Source organism: Scardinius erythrophthalmus, assembly GCF_964197995.2.
Source record: "Scardinius erythrophthalmus genome assembly, chromosome: 11".
NCBI lineage: Eukaryota > Metazoa > Chordata > Actinopteri > Cypriniformes > Leuciscidae > Scardinius > Scardinius erythrophthalmus.
The window spans coordinates 2,063,618-2,076,795 of record NC_138231.1 but is presented as its reverse complement, the minus strand read 5'-3'; the positions used below and the strand labels follow the sequence as shown (position 1 = coordinate 2,076,795).

Sequence of the window (13,178 nt, the reverse complement as noted above, 5' to 3'; positions counted from 1 at the left end):
GTGTGTGTGATGGATGGTTTAGGGGTTGGGTTAGTGCGTGTGTGTGTGAGTCACCTGTCTGTGGCCGAAGCTGTTGAGTATGTCCTTGATCTTCCTCCTGCTGTGTGTGTGTGTGTGGAGTCTGTCAGGGTTCGGGTCCCTCCAGTCGACGGAGAGCCGGTGGAGCCACATGTGTTCCTCCTGTAGATGAGCTGATCTGAGACTCGGGTCGAAGCAGTGAACCTCACAGCCGGATCCGGCTAGCATCCGCTCCAGCCTGTCGTCATCCGCTGCCAGCCTACGCACACGCACACACACATTTTTTACATAATAGAAATGGCTCAACACAACAAATGTTTCTAGTGGTTTCTCCAAATTGAACTGAAAATGCATACTTTTAATGACTGCTGCAGTTTCAAAACTGTTCAACCCCCTGAACAGAATCCCTCACAACAGCACAACTCTGCAGAACAGGTGTTGTCTCACTGATCAAGGGCTTCATTAGCTGCACCAGGTGTGCTAGAGCTAGAACACATGAAATATCTGAACTGACTGGGTTTGTTGAGTGTCACGTTTGACTGCATGTTAGAAAGATGGATAAGTCAAAAGAATGAGTTAAGAGAAGATTTCATCGCCCTTCACAAACAAGGAACAGGATACAAAAAGATAGCAAAGGCACTAAATGTTCCTAGAGACACAGTTGGAAGCTCAAAGTTTAAGGAACAGTGGTTTCACTACCTGGACGAGGCAGAAAAAGGAAGCTTTCAACGGATCAGAAAAACCCTCGAGTGACTGCAAAAAACTGAGACACACACTGAGGTTTCATTAAAGCTCGTAGTAAACGCATGCCAGAACTCCAAGACTACACCACTACTGACCCAGAAGCACGAGAAAAAGTCGGCTCCAATTTGCTCAAAATCATATAAATAAGCCACAGAAGTTTAGGGATTCTGTTCAGTGGAGCGATGAAACAAAACTGGATATTTCCGGCCCTGTGGATCAGCGGTGTGTCTGGAGGATGAAGAATGAAGCATCAGCTGTGAAGAACTCTTGTCTACAGGTCAGCATGGTGGATCAGTGATGCTCTGCGGCTGATTTATATCCTCTGGAGAACTGCAGTGTGAGGAAGGAGAGATGGTTCACTGAAGTATCAGGAAATCCTAGGAGAAAACGTCATGCCGTCAGTGAGGAAGCTGAAGCTTGGACCTTCAGCAGGACAATGATCCCAAACAAACCTCAAATTCCAGCAAGGCTTGGTTTCAGGGATTTGAAGGCGGTTGCAGCAGCAAACTCAGGAATATTCCTGAACTGGAGGCCGTTGCTCATGAGGAACAGGCTCAGATTCCTCAGAAACAGAAGCTGAGTCTGCTAATACATCTCGTTTGCAGCAGATCATACAGCAAAAGGATGTTCTACTCCGTGATAAAGATGCTTGAATAATTTTGAGGCTGCAGAAGTCATTAAAAGTTGCATTTTCAGTTGAATTTGGGCAAACCACTTGAAACATTTGTTGTGTTGAGCTATTTCAATTACTTTTGTTTGATTCGTTCACTGCAAACAGCTGAAAGTCTATAGATTTTGCCAATAAACCTGATTTGCAATAGGGGTTGAATAATTTCATATATATATATATATATATATATATATATATATACCGGTATATATATATATATATATATATATATATATATATATATATATATATATATATATATATACACCGGTATATATATATATATATATATATATATATATACACCGGTATATATATATATATATATATATATATATATATATATATATATATATATATATATACACCGGTATATATATATATATATATCGGTATATATATATATATATAAATATATACCGGTATATATATATATATATATATATATACACCGGTATATATATATATATATATATATCGGTATATATATATATATATAAATATATACCGGTATATATATATATATATATATATATATATATATATATATATATATATATATATATATATATATATATATATATATATATATATATATATATATATATATATATATATATATATATATATATATATATATGACTTTAACCTAATAAAATCATAAATGTTTGCCAGCCAGCTATAGCTGAAATAAAATTACGGGTTTTTTTTATGTTTTATTTTATTTTAGTTAAAGATCAAATAACATTTTTTATTCGTTTTTTTTAGTTAACTTTAATAACCCTGAAAAAAAGCGAAAAAAATTTTATGATAATAATCATAACAAATATGTTTGGCAAATTATCCTAATACAGTTTGATTATATAGCGACTTGATGCATTAATACATATATACATATTAAAAATAGAATACTAGCATATACTAAACACTAGCTGCTATTTTTAATAGTATGTATAGATAATGATTATCATTTCAAACAGTAGAGTCATCTCGAAAATAAAGCTGCAGATATTTCCATCTATAATCCTTACTTTCTCTAAAAACGTCTTAAATTTGGACAATCGGATCTACGTGAATTCAGCAACAGTTTACTCTGCGTGCATATTTTGTGCAAATGTAGTCTTATATGAATGCACACAATTTGCACACTATGTCGAGTATATACTGTATATTACAAAAAGAGTAAGAGTAGGAGGTTGCATGCTATTGTGAATTTATTTGATGTGCATAATGACTATTTAATCAGGTTTTATAAATCATGTTAAAGAGCATTGGAGTGTTTGGAGAAGAGCGTCAGACTCACACTGAATTAAACAACATAAGATCTGGAGTGTGTTGTAGCTGGAGGATCGTTCAGACGTGCCTGAGCAGCGACTCCTGCGTTCATGAGCGAGTGCTTTAACTCGCTGACCGTAATGAGGAGTGAGGGATGTTTGATGTCTCAAACTCTCCAGGAGTGGCTTTGGCTGTTCAATTCATGCCTTTATTGAGATCCGGACCAAATTATGACCCATTAAGAAGTGTCTGCTATATGAATCTCACTCAGGGTCATATTTCATTTCAAAATCATAAAGAATTTTTTTTTTATAAGGAAAATTAAGCCTTTGTACGTCTTTAATTAATTGTGTGTATATGTATGTATACACACACACATACACACACATATATATATATATATATTAATATATAAAAGTTTGTCATGTCAGAAGTGTTTGCAGCCAATGGTCCGTATAAACGACTTTTGCTAATGAAGTCTGACTGTGTTATGAGGAGAAGCTGCAGGGCAGGAGTTTCACTCGCATGGATTATAATGTTAGCGTTTTAGTTTGCAGAGCATCACATACACACACGCACACACACGCACACACTGAAATGTATATGTAGGCCTATAAATGCACAGAAAATACTCAGCAATGGTGTCGACTTATGAATTTACACATGCTTTGTCTTAAAGCAGATTAAAAACACCACGTAGACACATAAACAACATTAAAAGCTGGATTTACACCTCAGGGGGACTTTAAGAGTTCACATCAGACAGAAATAGAAGAAGCGTTAGACTGACCTGAGAGAATAAACGCGGCAGTGTTTCGATGCGATCCGCTGGGCCAGACTGAACCTGTGGTCCAAACACAGAACCCACGACCCATGATCCTCTCTGTCGAACACGGGCGGCACAGACGCCGGTCTCTCACAGGACACCTTCAAACACACACTGAAGATACATCATTCATCATCCGGATTCCCTGTCATGTACTGTGTAAAAGAGATGCAAAGTTTCAAAGTGCAGATAAATGAAGTTATTATGTTTATGAGTCGTCAGTAATTCAGTCGCTCTTCCTGCTGAATCTGTAGTTTTGTAGCTAATTTGCATAATGCCAGCCTCTGGTCTTGATTGGCTGAACAGCGTCGCTTAGCTCCACCCTCAAACACTAGTTTATCTGAGACTGGAAGAGTTTGGTTTGTGTTGTTCATGTCGAGAAGACGCTGTTTTCTGCCGACAAAGCAAATCCACTTTGATGAGACTGATACGGTAAAACCATAGACTGTTTATAATATGTTCGTAGTGTGCGTGACGTCACCTGTAGTGTTTCTGAAGAGCATTTTTGAAGCTCAAAGTGGGCGGAGCCGGCCGTCGCCATCTTGGCAGCGTCACTCCCAGATAAACGTAAATGTGCAGCGAGGCGGATTAGCTGAGGTGACGTGACGCTAACAGACAGCAGACAAACGGCTAGTAGTGACATCAGCGCAGTCCACCTGTCACTCAAGTAGCCACGCCCTTAATTATGCAGAACTTTAAGGCTTAATATAATTTAAACAGATGAGTTATAAAATATTCACCCCCCTCACAGTCGTCATGAAGGGTAAAATTAGTTATATAGACCAAAAACACTTTTTGCACCAGGCTGTAAACATGTTTTATTCTGCTGTAAAGTTGGGCATTTTAACATGGGGCTCTATGGGATTGAGTCTCTTCTGCAGCCGGCCTCTAGTGGCCAGTCCATGACCTGCAGTTTAACTCACTTCAGTGTTAGATTCACAAGAGAGACCGGAAGGTTGCCATTTCGGTAAAACCCACACCATCTTTCCTGCTGAGATTCAGATATGATAATGAATGTTTGATTTCTGACCAATCACAACAGACTGGGCGGAGTTTAGAGAGACTGAATCTTCGAACGAACCATTTCAGACACAGTGATGCTGCAATGTATATTATGAGTAAATTAAAGTGTTTTTTGTCCTTGGATGAATATAAACCTGTTGTAGGAGCCTTTAAAATAGCATACAGTAATAGGGCACTTTAAATCCGGTACTGAGAACAGCTTGAAGCTAGGGTTGCACCAACCAGATCTCACGGCATTTCGTACGAATTTTACGAGGTGGCTAATTCGTACGAATGACCTACACCTGACCCCGCCCCTAAACCTACCCGTCACGTGGGTTTAGAGAAATCGTACGAGTGAGGACGTACAAATTAGTCACCTTTTAATCACTCGTACGAATACGTGCGAATTGGTGGTGAGATAGCGTGAGCTTGTACCTGTGGTGTGGAGATGTATCTGAGGAACCGACGGGCTTCCTCCTGTAAACCGCGAGTCTCGGCGGCCCACGGCTCAAGGGCGATCTTCCATCGGGGAATCTGCACGGAGATAAACACAGAGAAGCTGGTGAAAAGCCCAGCGCAGACGTCTCTGAACACCGCGGTAATGAGGTCTGCTCTTATCTGAGATTCTGGAGCTCATTAATGTGTCCTGAAACCTTTCTGTGGAGTGGAAGATTCATTAGTGAAGATCTGGAACTCGTTTATGACTGTCTGAGAGCTCAGCGTTTGTTTTTTGTTTTAATTATAGGGTTTATTTTCATTTTAGATTTTTTTTGTCATTTTTTATGTTTTTTTTCCCCTTAATTATCTGTTTTTTTGTTTGAGTTTTTGTAATTTTAGTATTTTAACTTAAACATTTATTTATTTATTTATTTCAAGTTTTAATATCTAATATTTATATTTTATTTCAGCTTTATTTCAATCACCAAAAACTTTTTTTTTTTTTTTTTTTGTTAAAAATAACAACACTGGTCTTAAAACACTGTATAAAATATTGAACTAAACAGGTGAACTTTAATAATTTTATTGAGTAGATTTTTTTTCATGTTTCCAGTGCTGGACTAACTTACAAAGAAACACTAATTTATTCATTTGTTTATTTATTTATTCATATTAATAGATTAATTAATTAGATTAATCGCATCCACTATAAAAGTTTAGAAAAAAAATATACACAAACTTTTATGTTGGATTCGATTAATTGCGATTAATCGATTTGACAGGACTATATTCACTAGTTCTCCTGTCCGCTCAACCTCGAAGGTTTATAGTAAACTAACTTGGCTTGTCCATGGAGGAGGCTTGAATTCATTTTCATGAAAATACTGTCATGAATTTGTCAAGATCCATGTCTCCAGGTGCAGCTCAAAAACTCTCAAATAAATAACTGAATTTAAATAATTTAATAAGTTAATTTTAATCTTTATCCAAATGAAACCAAGCTGTTGTCTTGAGAATTTTGCTCAGATTGATAATCAGTTTACAATATCACTTTCCACAGCCAGTTCCTCAATGACATCATCATCTGCCAGGAAGTGACGTCGTTTTGGCGGGAAAACAGCAGCACAAACATCATATAAGCACCTGTTATCAATATTATCACAGGTCTGTGATGCTGGTGTGTTTCACTGTAAATCGTCCCGCAAACGCTGTTAGAAATGCTCATGTTTTAGAGTTGGAAGGACAAGTTATAAGCTTGTTTTACTCTATTTCTATTTTTAGAGTTCGACTCTCTACAGCTGCATTTTTCTGTCCCTCTTAGGAATGCCAGAGTTCAGCATGAGTGCAACATCTGGGTTATTTCAGAAGAGGGTCACGTCTCCATCTTCATCATCCTCTCAGGCTACTTGATAAACATTAGTAAATATTTTCTGTCTTGTTCTTCTCTGTCTGGCATGTGTTAAGGAGCAGTATCATTGAGAGACTAATTTTGAATTTGTATATATATGTGATTTCAGTTAAAGTTTTAGTCATTTTTTACGTTATTGTCATTTTTATTAGTTATGTTTGAAAAATGTCTATATAGTTTTATTAATTATTATTTTAGTTTTAGTTATTTTAGTACATCGAGTTAAATTAAATGAAAACAAGAAACAGCTGAAATAAATAAATAATGTTGTTTAAATGAAATTAAATTGTATATATATATATATATATATATATATATATATATATGTATATATTATTTTATTTTTTTTTACCTTTATTTCAAGCAGGGTTATTATAGTTTACTAAAAATGAAACTAAAACCATGAAAAAATAAATAAAATAAACGTTAACTGAGATAAAATAAAATATGTACAAAAAAAAATTAATTTGCCAAAGCAATAAAATAAAAAACTATATATATAAATATATATATAACAATTAAAATGAACAAAAACATGCAAAATTAGTAAAACTACAATTGAAATGACAATATGAAAATAAAAACAGAGTCAAAATATTAACTATATATATATATATATATAACTATAATAGTATCTCACATTATACTACTATAACACTGATTTTAAGTAATGGAAATGTATTTTATGGTTTTTAACTTTATGAAAATGACAAAATAAACATTAACTGAAATAAAATAAAATAGATTTAATAATTAATCATTTTAAATTTCAGCTAATTTCCATTTAGTTCAACGATGTAAAAATAACTAAAACTAAAGTAAAAATTTATAAAAAACTAAATAGACTTTAAAAAACCTAACTAACACAGATGACAAAAACACAAATCAAAATGAAATTGTATATATATATATATATATATATATATACACACACACACACATATATATATATAAATTTGTATCGCAATTTATATCCCGAACAGAACGCGCTGTTAAAGGGCCGACGGAGATCATGTGGATCCACGAACGCGTGTTTCTTGGCAGGATCTGGATCTGCTGTTTGCACATCTGGATCCCATCAGTTCCTGAAGTCCTTCCTGCCCTGTGTCCTCGAGTTAGACAAACACTCGCTGGGAAACACACAAACTCATTCACTGCTGCTTTACATTTTAAATGAAGAGTTTGATAGAGGAGAAGTGGGACCAGCCTGAGATATGAGGGAATATCACTAGCCCAGATATCTCGACGATCAGATGCGATGCATTATCATTTTCAACGAGTAAATGTGGGCGGTCATATGTTAATGAGCTCATGATTGTAACATTATAATCATGCGTATTTATAGTGCAATGAAGTGGATCTGTGTGTGGTGTTAGAGGTCAGAGGTCAGGCCCTGGATCTCTCTCTCTCTCTCTCTCTCTCTCTCTCTCTCTCTCTGAGTGTGAAAGTCTTCAGAAGAGCATGAATACGCTTTTGTTCGCGAGTCTTTCTGACATGCACAGTCAGCAACATAAACAGGATACCAGGCAAAAATGGAGAACATCTGAATATGAATCTGTGCATCTAAAGTTGCTTCATCTGAGAGTCTGATCGTGCTTTCTTTACATCAACATCAGCTGCCAGAGTAATCAATATGTTAATGAATATATTAATACAAAAAAGAAACTTCTAGACCTGGAAAAGTTTTTTAAGAAATCTTAAAAAGCCAATGGAATTTTTATAATATTTTTTTTATGTAATATTAAATTGCTATTTGTGAGTAAAAATTATTTTAAAATCTCTTTATTAAAAAATGAATAAAGTTGTGCAAATTCATCAGTAATAAATAGTGCAAAGCCTGATGAACCTTCAATAACTCAAACTTAAGGGATTTAATTATTTTTGTTATTTTATAAATCAATTATTTCACTATTTATAATTATTCTAGCTATTTTTTTTATTATTTAGAATTATTTCATTGAATTATTTTAATATAGTGCCACTCATAATTAAAGTATATAAAATGTATTTTTTGAATAATGAATTTAATTACTTATAATTGTTTTATTTAATTATTTTAATACAGTGCCACTCCTAGTTTATGTAAATAAAAAGTAAATTTATTTTGTTTAATGAAATTAATTACTTATAATTGTTTAATTTAATTATTTTAATATAGTGTCACTCCTAGTTTATGAAAATAAAAGTATTATTATTTTATTTGAATTAATTTAATCATTTAAAATGGATTTATTTAATTATTTTAATATAGTGCCACTCCTAGTTCATGTAAATAAAAAGTATAATTATTTTATTCTAATTATTTTAATATAGTGCCATAAAAAAGTTTTATTTAATTCTTTTATTTTAATCATTCATTGAACTATTTATAAATGTTTTAAGTGTTACTATCACTAATATGAGTTTCCTCACCCGTCTGTGATGCTTGAGCGTGGATGCAGCATCTGTTGCCATGGCAACGGCCTGTTTCCGGAGTCGAACCGGCGGCGTCAGACTCGCGCCCCTGAGCTCCACGTAGACGCGAGCGCAGACACACAGCAGAGACAGCAGGAGACTCACGCGCAGCAGCAAACACCTGTTCATCCTCTACCTGTGGGTTCAGTCGCAGACGCCATCCTTCAGGGTTCATAGATACCGAGTCTGCTATATATTCATGCAGCAGAAAGCACTGAGGTATAATATTAAAGGGGTCATGGCATTATTCTTGAGGTTCACATGATTAATGGCATCCAAAATAAAATGTTGTATTTACATAACATATGTGTGTTTACTTTCGATATTACATACACATGCATATATATTTTTAAGATTTTTTATTTATATGAAATATTTATGTTTATATCTAATATAAATTGTATAAATATACATGCAAATATTACTTAATATACATGCATATGTGTGTATTTATATATACAAAATAATTATTGCTGTCAGAATAAACACAGTCGATGCTTCATCTGTCGACAAAACTTTCTTTGTGAACAATCTGCAGTCAAACGATCAGTCAAAAACAAGCATATAATCCTCAGACGTGATCGACTGGACCAGTGTATCAGCGTGATTATAATGACTTCTTTGTGGCTGAACGTCAGTGGGCGGGGCCTATAATGTAAGTGGGCGGGGCCTGTGACGCGATAACTATTGGTCGATGTCTTGCTCTGGAGGCCGGCATATGCAAATGTAATGCCCGTGTGACATCACAGATCACCCAAAATCAAAACAAAACAAGCTGTTTTTTGAGCTCTTATATGTCAAAAGATCAAGACAAATTTAATTTCTCATGTCATGACCTCTTAAACATGTGATAGCGACAAAGAACACGGAGTAAACTCAAACATGTCAACTTTTGTCATTAATTGTTGCACGATGTGTTTATCAGAATCAGAGTCTAAACCGTTCAAATATGAGTTCATTTTTCATCATTTGAATCTATTATTACACAGATTCATTTATTTGACATGAATCATCTAATATTTTGATTCGATTCCATCAAGATCCAAAAAAATAAAGTTAGATAAAGTACTTTTGTACAGTCTATCAGTCTCTGGATTTACAAAAATAGAATTTATTGTAAAATTTTAAATATTGTGACACACACACACACACACACACACACACACCATTCCTGTGATCTAAAACTAAATAGAAACACTTTACAATAAGGTTTCATTAGTTAAAATCAGTTAACTGCATTAATTAACATAAACTAACAATAAAAATACTTCCAAAGCATTTATTAATCTTAGCTGATATTATCGTCTCTGTTAATATTAGACTATTTAAGGGAGTATGATAACATGAACTAACAGTGGTTGTATTTGTATGAACTAATCGCGCTCACCTGTTTTCTCTTCCTGATCTTCTGTTCTTCATGTCTGAGCGTTTGTTTCATTCACTTCTGTCGGTCAGACGCTCAGAATGTCTTCGTCTGCAGACTCCAGTGTTGGTGAACATCTTCTTCTTCTTCAGCTGAGAGTGTGAGAGCAGAAGAGCTGGAGAAACTGAAGTCGTCACTCGGAGGTCTGGAACTCCCCCTTTAGACCCGCCTCCCATAAACACACACACACACACACACACATACATACACACACACACACACACACACACACACACACACACACACACACACACACGTTTCAAGAGTCTCTCTCCACCCACATGCCTCTGGAACTCTAGACAAAGACACATACACACACACGTTTCCAGTCTCTCCCCACTCACATGCCTCTGGAACCCTAGACAAAGACACACACACACGCACGCGCGTGCACACACACACACACACACACACACACATGTTTCTAGAGTCTCTCTCCACCCACATGCCTCTGGAACTCTAGACAAAGACACACACACACACACACACACACACACACACACACACACACACACACACACACACACACACACACACACACACACACGATGTCGTATGTTCTTCCCAGTAGACACACTGATTGTTTTCTCGACTCTTTCTTGGGATCTTCGAGATCAGTGAATCTCAACCTGCCACACATGAGACTTAAAGCTTTAAAATCAGCCAATAACCAATATGTAACTTTTTTTGTTGTTGTTGTAGTTTCATCACTTTCTAGGCATACTCCTATTTTCTGACATGATACAGTCATTTACACTAATAATCAGTATTTCATGTATATTGATTTCTTTATGCTGTAAGTAAGTGCTGTCAGCGGCTCTGACACATACAGTACAGATCAGAGGAAATCTGTGTTTCTGCTCAAGACTGACACTTGCTGGTGTCTTTAGGAATTAGATTTCAGGTAAAGTGCAATTTATTAAGTGTGCTTGCTGAAAACAGCACACTTATTGTTCTTCTTAAGTTTTCTTCTTCTTCTTCTTCTTCTTCTTCTTCTTCTTCTTCTTCTTCTTCTTCTTATTATTATTATTATTAGCATTATTATTATTCCCGGTAGAGAAATTTTGGCCAGCTCCTGCGCCTAGGCCCTTTGAGACAGAGACACTGTTCCAACTTTAAAACGTACGGTCGTTCGTTCGCCATATTGGATTAAACAGAAAGCGAAACTAAAGTTTCACAGGTCACAAATTTGGTCCGATCTTCACGAAACTGGACGTACATGATCCTTGGACCAAGCCTCACAAAAGTTACTAGAAGGATTTTTGATTTTCGGAAGCGTTTGCCCGTCACAGCCAAACGAAATCAGCAACGTAGTCGCCAAAACAGGAAGTAGTTCATATTTGAGGAACGCTGTCACGTATCGAAACCAAACTTTGTACATTAACTCGAGACTCCAATGTGAGGATGCACAAGATCTGATCTTTTAAAATTTTTTTTTTTTTTCAGGCTAATAGACAAACCCATTTACTTATGTCTATGCTAAAGATTTTCACCTCACACTTTTAATGTTAATGCATTTAGACAGTAGGTGGCACTGTTGTATTACATTTCACAGAGCTGCCAAGTCAGTGTATAGACTGCATTCGTTTTTACTAGGTTTGTCTTAATAAATGCAGGACCTGAATTTCTTTTTTTAACTGTGTTTGTGCGCGCGGGAAATATGCTGCGCATAACAATAGAAAACAAGGAGAAACGTGCAGTCACATGCTCAAACAATCAACAACGTCGCTCTAGAGGTGCGTTTCATTTGACTGTAAGTGGACTTCACAGGGTATTCCGCCATCTTAAGTGAGATTCCAATCCGAAGGGAGCGAACATGTTCAGTTCGAAGGGCACTGCGCACGGCATAGGGAATAAGGGAACATCAATACATCACTTCACAGGAAGTGGAGAGCGATGATCACCCAACTGTCATTTCGCGCACCACGTCATCACCAGTAAGAACAGTCATAACTAACATGTGTGTAAGTATTCATACATTTCGCCATTGTTAAATGACAGTATTTTTAACGGTTATTGTTGTGAATATTACATATACTATTTTTGATGATTATAATTTACCTCAGTGAATGCAGCCAGCTTAGCTAGTTTGTGAAGTAAAGTGATTTTATTTTAGGTAGATGTAAAATAGTGCTTTATAATTGTAAATATGTAATATAATAATAAAAATTAAAATATGAATGTAGTCCTATATATATTTATGTTATATCATAATCTGCGCGACCCCGTCGTTGACTTTCTTTGATGACGTTTGCAGGGCGTTTCAAATGAGCTGTTATTGTCAGTGAAGTCCACTTCAACTGATATACCGTGCTCAGGGAGTAGGGGAGCAGTGAACACTGCATATGGACCCTGTCGAATGGAACGCACCTTAGATGTGTAAAAACAAGTGGAAAGCGCGGGCGCGCCGCTGTCTCCTTTCCACAAGCGCTTGCTCTCCCGGGGCGTCTGTCGTTGCTATGCAACCATGAACTGCGCTCTCCATGATGACAAGGAAGTATCAGCAAAAGATTAATTGATTTCTAGCCCTTGCATTAGCTTTATTACTAGATATATTTATGGAGATGGAAAATAATAAGGCGCCCTGTACAGCTATGATCAGCTGTTCGGCCGAGCAATCAATGTTGTTACGCTGCAAGCTGATGGTTCGTTGCTGCCGCGCTCTATCACTCGCACACCATAAAGAGCAAATTGTTTTTTAATGTTTCAATTTCGTGATTAAAATTACATAATTTGGAAGCGGATAATTTCTTCACAAACAGCTCATTATGACTCAGTGTTAGAATGCTGCACCTACACTCGATAGTGTGAATAAGATCAGCAACGCAGACCACTGCATTGACAGCGTGAAACATATGATCTGTCTACGGCCAGGGCTCAGCGGAAGACAGAAAATGCCGGTCCAGCGCTGATTGAG

At 36.0% G+C, this 13,178-nt stretch overlaps 1 protein-coding gene across 4 annotated transcripts in view; it reads right to left on the bottom strand.

The window, feature by feature from the left end:
- Window positions 1–10,441, bottom strand: part of mettl24 (methyltransferase like 24) — a 19,166-nt gene extending 8,725 nt beyond the window's left edge. The window contains exons 1-5 of one of the 4 annotated variants that reach the window (XM_081379053.1): window positions 10,226–10,441; window positions 8,797–9,027; window positions 4,974–5,072; window positions 3,498–3,634; window positions 55–277 (exon numbers count right to left, since the gene is read on the bottom strand). In XM_081379053.1, the coding sequence (XP_081235179.1) occupies window positions 55–277; window positions 3,498–3,634; window positions 4,974–5,072; window positions 8,797–8,967 (630 nt within the window). In that variant the 5' untranslated portion in view covers window positions 8,968–9,027; window positions 10,226–10,441. Of the gene's footprint in view, window positions 1–54; window positions 278–3,497; window positions 3,635–4,973; window positions 5,073–8,796; window positions 9,053–10,225 lie in introns of all 4 variants that reach the window. The other 3 variants (XM_081379054.1, XM_081379052.1, XM_081379055.1) reach the window with 3 other exon arrangements.
- Between the last annotated feature and the right edge of the window lie 2,737 nt (window positions 10,442–13,178).